This window comes from Grammomys surdaster, unplaced genomic scaffold (assembly GCF_004785775.1).
Source record: "Grammomys surdaster isolate TR1022 unplaced genomic scaffold, NIH_TR_1.0 126113, whole genome shotgun sequence".
Lineage (NCBI taxonomy): Eukaryota > Metazoa > Chordata > Mammalia > Rodentia > Muridae > Grammomys > Grammomys surdaster.
In genome coordinates, this window is record NW_021620921.1 from 1,280,581 (window position 1) to 1,297,562 (window position 16,982).

General features: G+C 39.8%; 1 protein-coding gene across 1 annotated transcript in view; it reads left to right on the plus strand.

The window, feature by feature from the left end:
- The window catches only part of Cep162 (centrosomal protein 162), a 58,024-nt gene that overhangs the window by 16,298 nt on the left and 24,744 nt on the right, over positions 1–16,982 (plus strand). Inside the window, exons 10-15 of the mRNA XM_028756233.1 lie at positions 4,589–4,780; positions 5,338–5,419; positions 9,893–10,166; positions 11,127–11,388; positions 15,820–15,950; positions 16,347–16,574. Coding sequence (XP_028612066.1) covers positions 4,589–4,780; positions 5,338–5,419; positions 9,893–10,166; positions 11,127–11,388; positions 15,820–15,950; positions 16,347–16,574 — 1,169 coding nt within the window. The remainder of the gene's footprint in view (positions 1–4,588; positions 4,781–5,337; positions 5,420–9,892; positions 10,167–11,126; positions 11,389–15,819; positions 15,951–16,346; positions 16,575–16,982) is intronic.

The following is a 16,982-nucleotide window of genomic DNA, read 5'->3' on the forward strand; positions in this document are numbered from 1 at the left end:
TTGATTTGTCCCTCAGCTGAATAGTTTGCCATAATGACGTGTGTGCCAAGCATGTCCTTTGCTCTTACTACTATTTCTTTATGCAACAGTGTTGCCACCCCATGAGTACAGTCTATGTCTCATCATGGTTTTTGGTAAATAGCAATGAGCATTTTAAAAGAGGAGTGTAGAACAGCAACTGCTCTGATCTAGGTATGCAATGGGTTTATGTGTGGGAAATGATCAGAGGAGTGTTACAGCATGCATGTAGACAGTAAAGAAGGCAAGAGTTACTGCGTGATCTCTGCAGAGTGCTGCAGAATTACATAAGTGACAGACTTGGTTACACAGATTAACTTTTATTACAAGTTTATGTTTCAAAGCATGATTAAAGCAGGATTTTACCCAAACATCTGCAGGATTTATGGTTTTCTCTGAAACACTGAGGGTATAAAACAATAGAGAAAACCACTACTGTAGGCTATACAGAAAACTCAGAAACCAAATATGTCTTGCTCAAAGGTAAGACATTTGTTATTCTTGCTTAAATGTTTTGAATTTGCAGTGATTCTGTTAGTCAGTTACTGGTAGTTCAGTATGATTTTGTTGCATAGCCTTGTCTTCATATTCACAGCTTTGCTGCTTATGAGCAGTGTGATTCTGAACAACTAATGTCTTTAAGCCTATTTCCTCCTATTTAAGATGATGTTGTAATGGTCAGCTAATGTGGATACAGCATAGTCCATTTTAAGAGTCAGCGATATGGCTCAGTGAGATAGATGGCTCAGCGGGCAAAAAACCTTGTTGTGCAAGCCTGATGACCTGTGCTTAGTTCTCAAAATCCTTGTAAGGGTGGAGGGAGAGAGCTGACTGCACACAGTCGTCCTTTGACCTTTATATTCAAGATGTAGTATGCGTGTCACACACACACACACAAATTCATAAATTACTTTTAAATTTAAAAGAATTCAGTAAGCAATATGTTACAATAGCATGCTGGTTATCATTACTAGTAGTCTTCAATTAATAGCTCAAGCTGTAATACAGAACTCAAAGCACACAGAATAAGCAGTTGGTGTCCATAGGGTGTTGAGTCTATTAAGTGTTTCTAAAGTACATTTGAAGTATATCTTAAAGTATAGTCTGTAGGTGAACATCTGAATTTGGTATAAAAACAGAAAGGCTCAATGGCTTTTTGTTTTGTTTTACCAGGTTTCTATGAGTAATAAGATGGATGGATAACATGTCATAGTGATCTTTCATTAGTGTCATGAAATTCTTTATGCTAGGCTAGGCTGTATTAAAAATATTAGTAAATATAAAAGTGAGGTTTTTCTAATACAAGGCTAGATTATTTTTGTTTTTATTTGTATTCCAGACAAGTTGTTGTGTTGTGAATGCATGGCTGGAATAGTCATCACAGGATGACCATTGTTCCATGAGACTAGGCCTTTGCTTTTTTTTTTTCTTTTTCTTTTTCCTTTTAATAATTTATTTTATTTATATGAGTACACTGTAGCAATCTTCAGACACACCAGAAGAGGGCATCAGATCCCATTACAGATGGTTGTGAGCCACCATGTGGTTGCTGGGATTGAACTCACAGCCTCTGGAAGAGCAGTCAGTGTTCTCAACCACTGAGCCATCTCTCCAGCCCGAGACTGGGCCTTTTCTCTGCAAGTGACAGTTGATAACTTTCTATAGTTGAAAGCAGAGGAAGCTTGGGACTTGTATAAAGTGACTCCCTGGAGTTCTCTCTTTTTCAGTGTAAGGCAGAGAAGTAAGTAAGCCTTCTTACTGACACAAAGCTCATGAAGTAAGGTCATTTGCAATAACTTTTAATATGGTTTGAATTGACAGAGGTCCTTCCCTGCTCCCTGGGTATATCTAGTTCCTAACATTTAGATCATTTCTTTCTCCACATGTTTAGTTCTTTGTTGCTTTAAGGCAGTAGTTCTCAACCTTCTTAATGCTGCAACCCTTTAATACAGTTCCTGATGTGGTAATCCCCAACCATGAAATTATTACTGTGCTATTTCATAACTGTAATGTTACTACTGTTATGAACCACAGTATAATATCTAATATACAGGATATCTGATATGCAACCCCTCTGAAAGAGTTGTTTGACCCCAATGAGGTGGAGACTCACAGGTTGAGAGCTACTGTTCGAAGGCCTGCAGCTCCCCTTCTGACCCTTCATACCAGCTAAATGGCAGGAATGCGCTGTGCTGCCGTGCCGCCCACACAACATGCAGGTCTCCTGTAATGTATACAGCAGCTCACCCAGTGTCGTCCTAGTTTTGTAGAAAAAAGAAAGCACTTGATGGCTTTTCTTTTTTTTTCATAAAAATTATTTTCTCAGTTCTTATCCCCTAGATGTGACTGTAGTATTGTAGTGGGGGCATGTAAGTTCGTTTCAATATAAAAGATGGCAGAACAGACCTTTCTCTCAGGTTGTCTTCAGAGAACACTGCTCTTTAACTGTTGGAAACTGTTCTAATAGTATCCTCCATTTTAAAGTTTATCTAAGATGTTTGCTATTTAGTGTGTGTGCTCCAAACAGTCTTGGTTTAGCTAGAAAGAACCCTCCAGGATACTCAGCTCCCTTCCTACATTTAGTGTGGGGTGGGGGTGGGGGTGGGGGATTCCGGTACAGCTGTGTTCTGTACAGTTTCTGTTGTGAATAGAACGTGAGATTATATAAACTGTTTCATTTTTAAGCATTAATTAACCATAGATATTGAAAGACCTGTCACCCTATTTAAATTTTTCCTGTTATATGCCTTATTTCTCAATTCTGAAAAGTCCACTGTGAAAATAATAAAATATCAAGAAGATATTTATAAAAGTATTAGGTCGTTATTCTTATTAGTTTTCCCCAAAATTTGTCAGTTGTTGAGAGGAAGGGCACTAGGGCAGGAGAAGTAAATGGTGGATATCAAGGTTTTGTGTTCTGGGTGACTGAGTAAACAATGATACCATTAGCTAAAAATAAGAAACACTGGTAGAAAAAAAAAAAGGAAACACTGGTAGCAAAACAGGTTTGGGTGAGGACTGTAATGAATTTAGCTGGGAGTATGTTGTATGATTGACTTTACAAGACATTGCAAATGTCTTTTAGAAGGTTTGGTGCTCCAAAAAGAGTACAGGAATGTAGATTGGGGAATAATGGAACAAGTATATAGATAAAATTACAGGTCTTGATAAAACTAGCTAGGGGCTTAGACACCACTGTGTTTGGTTCAGACGACAATGCTTTGTAAAACAAGCATGATGGTGCATGCCTGTAATTCCAACACTTAATCAGAAGTTCAAATCATCCCAAGCTGTATAACAAGTCTGAGGCCAGCATGGCCTGCAAAAGATCCTTCCTCAAAAAAGAAAGGAAAGGGTCTAGAGAGATGGCCCAGTGAGCAAGGGTTCGTGCTTTGCAAGCCTGGTGGCCCAATCTCTAGATTGTCTACCCAATCAACATAGGTAGACAGAGCCAACTCCGGTGTCGTCTAACCCATATGTATATGCTTTGTATCTATATGCATAGCATGTATAAATGATAGTAAATAATTTTTTAAAAAGGAAAGGACAGAGAGGAGGAGAAAGAAAAGAAGTAACTGGGCTTTTTAAAATATTCAGAGGGTTTTAAAAGAAAACTAGAGATAGATCACTTGATGGGTGTGGTGGTTTGAATGTGCTTGACCCTTGGGTAATGGCACTATTAGGAGGTGTGGCCTGGTTAGAGGAAGTGCATCACTGTGGGGGGTGGACTTTGAAGCTCTGCCCAGTGTGGAAGAGTCAGTTTCTCCTGGCTACAGTCAGATCAAGATGCACAACTCTCAGCTCCTTCTCCAGCACCATGCCTGCCTGGAAGCTGCCATGCTTCCTGCCATGATGATAATGGACTGACCTCTGTAACTGTAAACCAGCCCCAATTAAATGTTGTCCTTTATAAGAGTTGCCTTGGTCATGGTGTCTCTTCACAGCACTGGAAACCCTAGCTAAGACAATGGGCCATTGACAAGTAAAAAATGGAAAAGTGCTGACTGGAGTGGTAGGAATTACAAGAAGAAAAGGTGCACAGGAAACAATGGGCAAGTAAAGGTAATGTCAGGTGTCTCACAAGCTCAGGAAGGACTCATGACTGGACCTGGCTATTCAGAAACAGCTGTGAGTTATAGCTGCTTTAACAAGATGCTGAAAATACTTGGTGGTGTGCAGAGTTAGATGGGCAAGCTTGTAGTCGAACCATTACAGACGGAGATGGCACCACACAAGCAGAGCACAGATGGTCGTGTAAGGCAAGGACAGGGTCCTTCAGAGGCATGTGTCCAGGTAGAAAGTGTAAGAATAGCTTTACCCTGCAGAGACATTGGGTGAGAACCGTGAAAAGGCAGAGACTGATAAAGTTAGACTTTACAGTTTCATCAGGACTTGTCTCAGCTTGCTGTGACTTCATTGTGAGAACTTACCCAGGTTTCTGCTTGACTCTGCTTTCATAGTAGTAATGCCATTGTCCTGCAGCCTTGTTCACCATCGCTAAGAGACTAAGGACTGACTCAGTGTTTTGTCTATACGAGGTGATGTGCAGGAGTTGTGTTTATTTCAACAGGTGTTCCTTATGGACAAAGCAGTGGTGACACTGAAGCCCTGCACCAGGCTTACTGTCACATAGCTCATTCTCTGGGAGACACGGTCGAACCAAGAATTGAGGCTAGCACTATACAAACTGCCAGGAGCTCTGTAAAAGATGGTCTTCAAGAAAACGAAGAGTCTTCAAAGAATATCTCTACCACTGAGTCCGGTAAAGGCTGATGGATTTAGCAGATGGATCATGGACGAATAATGGACAGATAGAATTTCTCTGTTTACCATCTTTAGATAGTGACCACCAAAGAATATTTTGCATATAGTTTCTGTGGTGATGACTTCTCAGTGCTCGAATGTAAAGGGCATGATCAAATGAAACCCTGCCTGATCAACTCCACAGTTAGAGCTAAATGCAAAATACAGCTCACATTCTAATGACCCTTAACCAAACTAAACAGCAAACTTGGCATGTGCATATATGTGTATTAATGTTTTTTAATAGAAAATAATATTTGTGGTTAAAAAGAAAATACATAGAAAGGATGTGTTTATGATCTGGGTGTAGATAGTAGAGATGTATTTTACAAGTTCAAAGAAAAGGTTCCTGGGACAGTTTTGTTATACATATTCCATTATAGTCTTAGTTTATTACATATTCCATTTTGTCAACTATATGGAGTAGAGAAATATGTGATTTGAGTGGGATTCAGTATATAAATTAAGCAGTTTAGGCAGCAATTTTGGTTTCTAATTTAACTTTTCTCCCGTTAGATCTGCCCACAGTAGAGGAGCTGATGAAGCCTATCAGGATAGATTCCTATGGGCTCAGGGGCTTTGACCTACAGCCTATCAGGTATGAGCCTTGAGCAATGCCCTGTGTAGGGTGGTGGCTTAGCTGAGTGGTGTTTACTGTTTTGTTTCTTAGTTTTTTACAGGGAACTTATAGCCGTCTGTTCTGTGGAATCATTCCTAGTGATTGATCAGTGAAAAATGCAAGCTTGCATGTGTCTACCCATGAGTCATTTGCTGTCTCCCATCAAAATTCTCCTAGTTCTAAGAGAAAAAGAGCTACTAAGAAAGTTGGTGCCATTAATTAGTCCTAATGTTTTCATTGAATATATGATTCTTCATCTTTCGGTGACAATGGATAGTCGATTCACCATGAGGGGGAAATTAATTGTATTTTTATGTGAATCATTGGTTTTCTATTTTATTAATCAGTTCTGACTTAGTCACCAGCTGTACATCATCTCACGGGATGAGCTCGGGATGAGCTCTGAGGTCATGGGAGAAATAGGCTTTGTGGAAATCCTGCAGCTCCAGTGTTTAGTGGCAAAGTTTGCAGGGATCTGTCATACAGCTGGGCAGTAACAGTCACAGGAACCTGTTGCAGACAGCTTTGCATTCATGTAGCATTTGCAGTATCATATCCTCTCCCTCACATCCTTATAACATACCAGCAGGCATCTTCAGACTCCTCTCAAAGAAAACTCTGAACTAACGAGCTCCAACGATAGCCTGATAGTGATGGTGCTAACACTTAACATACATCACATGCTAACAGTAGATGAGAAAGCATGATGACAACATACATCACATGCTAACAGTAGATGAGAAAGCATGATGACACTTAATATACATCACATGCTAACAGTAGATGAGAAAGCATGATGACACTTAACATACATCACATGCTGACAGTAGATGAGAAAGCATGATGACACTTAATATTCATCACATGCTAACAGTAGATGAGAAAGCATGATGACATTTAATATATATCACATGCTAACAGTAAGCAAGAACTGCACATTCTTTATGCATGTTAATTCAGCCCGTCAGCAGCTAGTCCATTGTTTTCCATGATTCACAGACAAGAAAACTGAGGTCTAAGTTTAAAATAATTGTCCAAGGTCCTATGTCCATAATCAGAGAACACAGACAGTCCATGTGCTAGCCACCTGCATTGTCCAGTCTCTGATTCCTTGAACCATTTCCATGAAACGTTTCAGTCACCTTCTCATTTGTGTTTTCAAATACATTTTGAGGCCCTACTTTTGCCATGCATGTTCTCATTGGGTAAATCTGCTTGTGATTTCTTAGCCTTGTTCCACACTCATGTAGTTAAGAGGAGAATGACACAGTGAAGCTTAGGCTAAAATCTGCCCCTCAAATGTCTAGTCTGGTCTCACATGGAGCTGTGTGCCAGTCAACATCTGCAGAGCAGAGCCTGCCAGTCATTGATGTATGAGGGACTGTAATGTTGATGAAGTTTTTCTTAGACATCTTATAAAATTATTTTAATGGTATAAATTCTAAAACATACATTTCTATATTTGTTTAAAACCTGAGGACAAATACCTTTTCTAGAGCAGACCTTGCTTTGGGTTATGGGTATATACCCATAAAGGGAATGGCTGGATCATGCTTGATCTGTTTTTACTCTGTGATGCAGTATCTTTCACAGGAGGTGTACTGGTTGACATTTCCACCAGGAGTGCACAAAGGTTCTAGCCCCTCTGTCCTCACCACCATCAGTTGTTTTCTGTTATCCACTGCAATGGAACTTTGAGGATTGTCTTGTTTAGGGTTACTGTTGCTGTGATGGATCACCATGACCAAAAGCAACTTGGGGAGGAAAGGGTGTATTCTGCTTACATTTTCATATTGCTGCTCATTATTAAAGAAATCCAGGACAGGATCTCAAGCAGCACTGGAACTTTGAGGCCAGAGCCAATGCAGAGATAATGGAGGAGTGCTGTTTATATGGCTTGCCCAGCCTCTTTTCTTATAGAACCCAGGACCACCAGCCGAGGGATGGCAACATCATATCTTCCATCAGTTATTAATTAAGAAAATTCCCTACTGGCTTGTGCCTACAGCCCATCTTACAGAAGCATTTTCTTAATTGATGTTCCTTCCTTTTGGATGAGTTTAGCTTGTGTCAAGTTGACATAAAACTATACATCACAAAGATGTTCTACTAAGGGAAGTAGGTCAGCCATGCAGAAAACAAGCACCATATGCCCCTGTGTGTTTGAACTACATGAAATACTTGAAAGTCATAGGACAAAAAGAAGAAAGGCAGGAGCTGCGGCAGGAGCTTGGGGAGGGGATCTGTGATGCTTATAGAGTTTCAGCTTCACAAAATCAGAGCATGGGGATGGATGCTGTAAAGTTTGTTCAACTTAATGAACATAATAATGTTTACCACTGAAATGTACACTTAAATAGTAAAGATGGTAAGTTCTATGTTAAATATACCACAAGAAAAAATTATAGAGTAAACATATAGGAAAAAAATGAAAACAAATATACCTACATGATCCCAGGAACAGTAATTTCAGAAATGTCAGTACAGCCGTTAGCACATTTTAAATCTTTAGCGATCGTCTGTCACTTATCTCTCAGTCACACCTGGGTCATTGAGGCTTCAGGTCTGGTTGGCTCCAGTTGGCTCCACATTCCATGTTAGATTCAAAGTTCTTTGCTAGATGAAATTTGAAATCTACTTGAGTGTTTGGTTCTTGACCCTCTGGAACAATAACCCCATGTGAAGACCACACAGGATGTATGGCTCTTGTGAGAGACACTTGGGCACTCTTTGAACCGAAAAATCTAATGAAACTCTGTTTCTCATGCCATCTTCCTAGGGTGAGTCCTATTGCTGATGTCTAGACATGAAGAGAAAGACCAATAGGTCTTCTCTTGTCAGTCCTCTACAAGAGCTCATTCTGTCCTGAGTTCATCTAATTTCTTGTCATAGCCAGTCATAGCCAGTAATAACCAGCACTTTGTATCATTACGTCTTCTCTAGCCACCTGCTTATTTCTGTTTCTCTTACTACTCCAGATGTCATGTAGTCTGCCTCACGTGAAGTTGTAGGTGACAGATTAGCAAATGTTTTGCACGAAAACATAATTGCCTCTCTTAAGCCTCTGTCATCAGTTTCCTGATACCTAATGCCCACCCATCCTAGTACTCACATTCTAATGGCAAGAACTGATAAATGCCTTCATCCCAATGCAAGGGTGCAAGGAATGCAGCCTAGAATGGTACCCAGCAAGAACAGGAAACACTTTGGTTTAGCATCTACACAGCTTCTGTTGCACTGAACAAGGAAGAAGCTGATATTTCTCTCGCTGGTTTTAAGTGCTTTAGACATTTCCAACATTTACTGAGTAGCTGGTCTACATAATATAGAAATTCTAGCCCCTTAAACTGTTCTTCAATTACAAATCATAAAATATTCCTATTTTTAGAACCTTTGTGGCTTACTGGTATTTAACCAAATATAGGACATTCCTTGAGTTATATTTCTTAGATTTAATAAAAGATATATATGAATTTTTGCCTACATATATTTCAGTGCACCACATGCTTGTCTAGAGCCCACGGAAGCCAGAAGAGGGATTTGAATCCCCTGGAACTTGAGATTCAGGCAGTTGTGAGTCAGTCTATGCAGGCTGGGAATTGAATCCAGGTCCTCATAAGAGCAGCAGTGCTGTCTCCAGCCCATATTTCTGACATTTTTAATACTTATCTAATTGTTTTGGTTCATTAAATGGTAAATGCTTTATTTTAAAATTCTGGTGATTTTTTTCCTTTTTGTTTTAAAATTTTCCTATGCTGTGGTTATTTTATGCTATTTAATACTCTATGATTATTTTATACTCCATGATTCCTTGTTAAAAATTAAAGTTACTCTAGTCTTACAGAGATTTATTTAAAAAAAAAAATTCCCTACTTCAGGTACCTGTTGATTTAATAAGATATTGTGGATAAAAATTATTGTGCTGCATTAAAATTATCTGAAATTAGTCAGAGTTACACCTGCTTGTGACCTCAGCACTCAGAGACAGAGTTAGAGGGTCAGGAGTTGAGGATCATCCTCTACTAAAATGGGAGTTAGAGGCCAGCCTTAACTTCAGTTTCTTTATTGTTACTGTGGTAAGATACTCTAGAAGGGGAAAGTGACTTGGGGGAAAGAAAAGGGTTTGTTGGCTCACAGTTCAAGGTAGCCTGCTTCAAAAGAAGAGAAAAAAATATTAAAAAAAAATACATACATACATACACACACACACACATACATACACACACACACACACATATATATATACATATACATATATGTATGTATAAAACCTGTGAGTGTCCTAGGCCATTTGGTATTGGGTTTTGTTGTGTTGTATTGTGTTGTAAATGATGTATTTAACATTGTAACTTCATTTCAATAGTTACAGCTCATGTGTATGTGCAAATGTGATGGGTAACTGAGGAATTTATGCTACCTTCAGTTTATACTGTGCTCTGCTTTCCTCTGTAGCCTTAAGAAAGCAGCAGACTGTAAAGAAGCAGAATCTGTGAGCTCTTTACCCCTGAAGATGAACACAAACACTATGTCTCAAGACACTAGACATGTGATCCAATTTCTCCACAAACACGATGAGAGTGTGGATCTACACAGGACAGCAGGCAAGGGCATGGGCGGGAGCAGTCCAGTTACGGAAGACCATTTGGACAAAATGTACCTGGAGATTTTGAGGAAGAAAACATCTGTTAACCCTTCACTATTACCTCAGGATGACAAAACGAACCAGGTAAGATATATGTGCTTGGGTTAGTGGGGCTGATGACATCATCTGTGGGTGCTGTCATTCCTGTGGGTGGGGCTTATTACTAGGATGTCCCATCTCCAAACTCAAAGTACCACCAAAGTCCATTCACTTTCTTTCAGAAGTGATTCCTTACAGTTTTCTCTTGCCTTTTCTTTCTCTTTCCTTTTAATAACAGGTGTAAGGATTGTGATTAGCAACTGTGATAAAATTCACATCTCATTGTTCCTTCTTTCTGTTTTTATCTTTTTGCTTTATAGGTCCCATGGTTCCAGTATTTTATTTTCACTTTCTATTCTTAAAGCATCTCAATTCTATGAAGTGAGACAAGGTGCTGCATTAGTTTCTTTATTGTTACTGTGATAAAATACTTTGTGGGGGAAAGTGACTTGGGGGAAAAAGAAAAGGGTTTGTTTGCTCACAGTTCATGGTACAGCCCATCATGGTGGGAAAGTCAAGGCAGCAGAAATGAAGAAGACCAGAGCAATGAATCCCAGGTGCAGCAAACTTCCTTTCCTCTTCTGTCAGGGAATGGTGAGCCTTCTCACCATAATCAGGATAATCTCCCAACCGCAGCTAGACTGTTGGGTTGACAGTTCACTAGCCATCACAAGTATAGCAATTCTTAATGTACCTTAAATCCAGCGAAAAGAAAGATAATATTTTGATTGTCATTTCAAAGTATCTTCTTCCTGAATGTCTTCATTATTCTGGTAGCCACTCACTTACAAGCTTATTATTTTTAAAGTACTTTGTCCCAATGCTAACTTTGAAGATAGGTTTCAAAACACTGAAATTCTAATGAAGTAGAGAGCCTTGCCGTCGTAGTTTGCCTTCACAAACCTCATCATTTGCCAGTCACAATCTTGCCATCTGTTAATTTTCATTAATAATAGTGGTTGAAGTTCATTCTGATACTAGAGAGTTTGTCTTTGTTACATGCAGACTTCCAGGTCCCAGTCCGGTGCTGGTGAAGAGGTACCTGTCGTTGGTAAACAGGGTCCATGTAAGAAGGCCAGAAGTGCACCTCCTCTGCCTAAGAGAAAGCCACAGAGTGGACCGTACGCATCAGCTCGGAGTTCAGGCTATGGCAAACCCACTTCACCACTCCAGTTATTTTCAGCTCTTGAAAAGAAAACTTCAAAGAATAATACAAAAACTAAAAGTGTGAGATCCATTCCCACCTCAAATCAATTTAGAAAAAAAGGTAAGAATATATTCTTTTCAAGACAGAATCGGATACATATAGTGCATTTAATTTTCTTTGTTTTTGTGTAGAATAGTAAAGAACTATATATTCCTTTGGGGGTGACTTCAGTTTACAGCTTTTGGCCCAGGATAGTTGCAGTAAAGACGGTGAAAAGTGATTGATGAGAACATTGAAAATATGTGTAAAGGTAGAACTCACTATAGGAGAGAGATCAGACAGAACAAGAGGGTCTGCAGAGCAGGCAGAGTGAGCAGGAGGAACCTTGACAGAATCTTCAGTCTAGGGAAGTTGTATCTCAAGGAGGCTCTATTCTGCCATCTTGCCCACAGGAAAGAAGCAGGACTGAGAAATGCCCTTTAGTTTTAGCAAGCAGGTGGTTATCAGCAATGTAGGTCATTTTCTTTAACTCACTGACGGGCAAGACAGAGTGAATGGGAGGAGGAGAGGATGGGGTAGTTAGTGCTTCGAGTAATTGAACGTGGAACGTTCCTGTGAAAGACAGAAGATGGCATTGCTGACATGGGAGGGGAAGTTAAGATATGTTTTGGGGGTCAGTGCAGTAGCACTGTGGATGAAGATGTTTGCCACTCCATCCTAGCAACCAGTGTTAGTCCTAGAACCAACTCCTAAAGGTTGGTCTCTGGCCTCTACACCTGCACACACACCATACACAGGCACACACAATATTAAGTAAATATTTTTAAATTTAAAAAAAAGAAAAAAAAAAGAGGAGCTGGAGAGATGACTCAGCACCTAGGAACACTGGCTGCTCTTCCAGAGGTCCTAAGTCCCAGCACTCACAAGGTAGTGCACAGCTGTCTGTAATAGAATCTGATGCTGTCTTCTGGTGTACAGACATAACATGTAGACAAAACTCTCAAATACATAAAGTACATAAATAAATAAATAAATAAATCTTTTTTTGTTTATTTAAAAAAAGAAACTTTTGGTTTTGCTCTTGGTGGCAGTGGTATTGTATATGTGTATGCTGTTAAGAAAGACTGAGTAAAAGGAGAAGAGTGGACAGTGTAGTAGGTAGAGGAGTAATTGCCAGGGCACTGTATAGGTGCACAGTAGGATTTCATTAGCTAGGAATGTGGACAGACCTGAGTTCTAAGAAATGTGGAGGCACAGAAAGAGAGAACAAGCTGCCAGATGGATATATGCTACAAGGAGGAAATAAGGATCTCCCTTGTGTTTGCTTCATTCCCAGAAATCTAACATGGACTGTTAGGTAGCAGTGAAGAGGGAAAGAAGGGACCGTGTGAAGCAGCATCCAGCAGATACTAAGACTGAGGTTAGAAGGTCATTGCGTGATTGGTGGTGAGAACCTAGATCGTGCCAGTGTGAGTGAGCATCTGAGGGAGATGGGCATTAAGGCACCAAAGCCTAGGGGTTGCCAAGGCCTGAGTGTGGAGAAATCATCGAACATGAAGGCAGATGTGTCATGGTGATTAGGAAAAGAGCAAGGGGATTCCATCAGAATCAAAGCACATTACTTATTTTTATACTAAAATTGAAGTGATGGACAGTGTCTATCTCTTCTTTCACTGACCTTTAATCTCTCTGTAGACTGGTGTGTGTGTGTGTGTGTGTGTGTGTGTGTGTGTGTGTGTGTGTATTTTGATAATTTACCCAGAGTAGCTGTACTACTCAGAACTGTAATTCTTTTGGAGTAGTTAATTATTGCAGGTTGGGTTCCTTGGGAAGCAAACTGGTGTATGGAAGTGTAGAGAATTCGGTTCAGATCAGCATTGCTTTGAATAAAAAATAAGTCCTGTTGCTTACCAAATCAGATTTTTCCTTGTGATGTTAGCAGTGGTCTAGAGATAGGAAGTTAAGAGCTACAGCTGGGAAAGGAACCGGATCCTTTCTTTCCTGTTGAAGAGTCCAGTGTGACTTCTGACTTTTTTAAGATTTATTTTTATTATTTTTAATTGTGTGTGTGTGTGTAAATATGTGCACATGCATATAGGTGTCCACAGAGGCCGAGGCATCAGATCCCCCTGGAGTTGGAGTTACAGGTGATTGTGAGCCACCTGATGTGGATTTGAGGTTCTCTGCAAGAAAAATACATGCTATAGCCCCTGACCATTCTCTAGCCCCTCCAGCTTTATTCTTACAAGATGACATCTGTGTCCACATTGTGTCCATGGAGTGACAATAGAGCAGCTGATCCTCAGTGTTCTCATTAGAATTCTTCCCTGGAACACTCACCTGGAGCCTGTCCCGTCCATCTTTTGACTAGAGCTGTGGCCACTACAATTGCATATGGTTTGAGAAGCCAGTTTTGTTGAGCTAAGCACACCACTGCTCATGACAGAACTAGGTATCTGTTAGAGGGAAGGCAGTGTCTTCAGCTTACAAGGACAGATTAAGAGCCACTGTGTTAGAAATTGCTAAAGCTGTATTGGTGTTTCCTGGTTTGCTGTTCAGTGTTAGGTATTGCCAATCACTTCCTTCCCATCTAGGAAATATAAAATGATATAGTCCCTTTTCTCATGCCACACAAGCAGTAGGTTTATGTTTTCAAGGTATACTTATTCTCTCTTGTAACCATGTTTCTCTCAGTTTGGAGATTTAGTTCATGCTTCTGCTTATTAAGGAAATTAAATGTCTCTTACCAGTGTAGAATTATTTTGTTTTATTTCTTTTTGATTGAATGTCATTAATACATTATTTCTTCAAAAAGAGCTTTAGAGGTCTAATTCTATAATATTTTGCTGTTTGGATTTCAGTAATAGTAGCAGTAGTAGTAGTCCCCACAGTTCCTCACCCCATTCCTCCTCCCTGTCTCCAAGATGATGTTTCCCCACCCCCAGGCCTACCCCCTTTGGGCCTCAAATCTCCCAGGGGTTAGGCATGTCTTCTCCACTGAGGCAAGAGCAGGCAGTCCTCTGCTACATATATGTCAGAGGCCTCAGACCAGTTCATGTATCCTGCCTGGTTGGTGGCTCAGTCTCTGGGAGTTCCCAGAGGTCCAGGTTAGTTGAGACTGCTGGTCTTCCTTTGGGTCACCGTCCTCTTCCACTTCCATCCTTCCCCTAATTCAACCACAGGGGTCTCCAACTTCAGTCCTGTGGTTGGGTAGAAGTATCTGCATCTGTCTCAGTCAGCTGCTTGTTGGGCCTCTTAAAGGACAGCCATTTTTCTTTCTTAGGTAAGGGGAAAATACCAGATGATGTGTCAGCTATTAAGAGCCCTTGCTGCTCCTGCAGAGAATCTGGTTCAGTTGCCAGCACCGACATGATAGCTCATAACTGCCTATAATTCCCATACCAGAGGATTCAGTGCCCTTCTGGCCTCCTTGGGCACCAGGCACAAACATGGTTTATGGATATATAGTCAACAAACACTTATACACATGAAAAAAATTCAGGAATGGAAAAATTTGTTGTAAAAGGACTGGCAGACTAAACTTAAACACACAAAAGTACCTGTTTTTAGCTGCTATCTGATCCTGAACAGAGTAATGTGCTGGCGAGATACACCTCGCCCTTGGTCATGGTACGGTCTGCCAAGTGGCTGGAAGGGATCATGTGGTGCAGCTGCAGTGACTACATTCTTTTATGGAAGAATTGAATTTTTTCATCTTTTAACTTTTCTGTATTTTCAAATACATGGTGATATTTTTATTTTTTTTTAAAAAACTATGTTCAAACAGTTGGATCTTGAGGAAATTGTTGTAAACATACAAAATGTGAAGTTCCTTATTACCTTTAAGGCAGCTGGATAATGCTTATGCAATGATCAGACCTGGTCACATCTGAATCTGAGGCATCTCCCCTACAGTCCTTATTACTGACTGAATAGTGTGCCAGCCTCACAGTTAATTTCTACCTTTGGAGATTTAGAAGTTACTGTGAAGTCAGAAAATCAGACCAAAATATAGATTAGTCACATTCCTTTCTAATCTGTTAAACAATGCTGTTGAATTATAACAGTACTATTAACCTTTGAATTCAGACTTAGGTTAGCTGTTATGGTATCCTCTGCATTGAACATTGCTCAATTGATGGTGTAATACCATCACACATGGAGTATCAGGCACAGGGACTGTGAGCTAAAACTATTCATAATTACCAGCTATGCTCTTTCTGATTCATCATAAGATATCCTTACAAATTATCCTGAAGAACAATTTGTTCAAAAGTGATAAAGCCTTAAAGTCACCCTGCTTCACAGTCTCCTCATTCATTTAGCTCCGTCTGTCATTTCAAGTGTCTTGGGTCAAAAGTAGGTGTTGACTGTGAGTGGCTTCTGGAGATGAATGACTGTAGTGAAAAGACTTTGGCAGTGTGGTGCTCTCAGCCTGTGGCTGTCATTTTACCTTCCCATTGCCTGGCCTCGTACTTACTGTTCATCACTGCCGGATGCACCTCCAACCTTGCATTTGTGATATTTTCTTCTATTGTCTGCAATATTTAGAAATACTGTCTGGAACAAAACTCATCAAGCCTGCAGCTTTGAATAAACCATCCCCTCACCGTGAAAGTAGCCCAGGTACACCTAAGAGGCCTGAAGACCCCTCAGATGATTCCTTTGTTCAGTTACAGACTGTAGGTATTGAAGTTCATATTAATATTTATAATTTTTATATCTTAAAATCATTTTAAAACTAGATTATAAAGTATGTGTTAATTGCACACTCCATATAAGAAAATATCACAATTGGAGTTGATTAATATGGACAAATAAAATAGGAAATTTATTTTCTGTATTCACATTGCTCTTACTGTTTCTTTGTAGTTGCGCATTATTTATTTATTTATTTATTTATTTTGTTTTTTGTTTTTTTTGTTTTTGTTTTTTTTGTTCTTCGAGACAGGGTTTCTCTGTGTAGTCCTGATAGTGGAGCATTATTAACCGTGCAATTTCCAGTCTTTATTTTTCTGTTTGTCTTCTAGTCTTAAAGGTACAACTAGTGTAATGAAGCAATGCTTCTCTTTTAAAAGGAGCCTTTGGGATCCTATGGTGAGAACAGAGAGAAAGAATTACTGATATTGAAAAGAGCCCAGGATGCAGAGGAAAAGTGGAGGGGCGCACAAGCGCTGATTGAGCAGATTCAAATGACCTTCTCTGAGAAGGAGAAGGAGCTGGAGAACACTGTGGAAAGCCTAAAGAGGCAGCAGGAGAGAGAGCTCTTCAAACTGAACCAAGAGAATTACATTCTTCAGGCCAAGGTAACAAACACACCATTCTCTTCTGGTTTTCCTTTTTGTTTATTTAAAAACAAACAAAAACAACAATTAAAAAAAAACTGTGCTTCTTACTAAATTCCTTGTCATCCTTGGTGCCTGGAGCTGTTGACAATGTATTTGCCACATAAAGTGCAGACTTTGTTTTTGGTTCTCTTCTTACAGAAGAGTAAAGTGGAAAGAGGAAAAGGAAAACTGGCTCATTTCCTTTGTCAGCTGTCCTTTTAAAAACACATCAAGGAGTTCATTATGACCTTCAGAGAAGTGAGAATTTTAGCAAGAACAGTATGAGAAGGTGTAGAATCAGTGTGTCATCACCATTATGTTTCTGAGTCTCTTCTCTCCCGAGAAATTCTCTGTGCTGACTTGACTGTGGTCACAGCACTTGCCAGT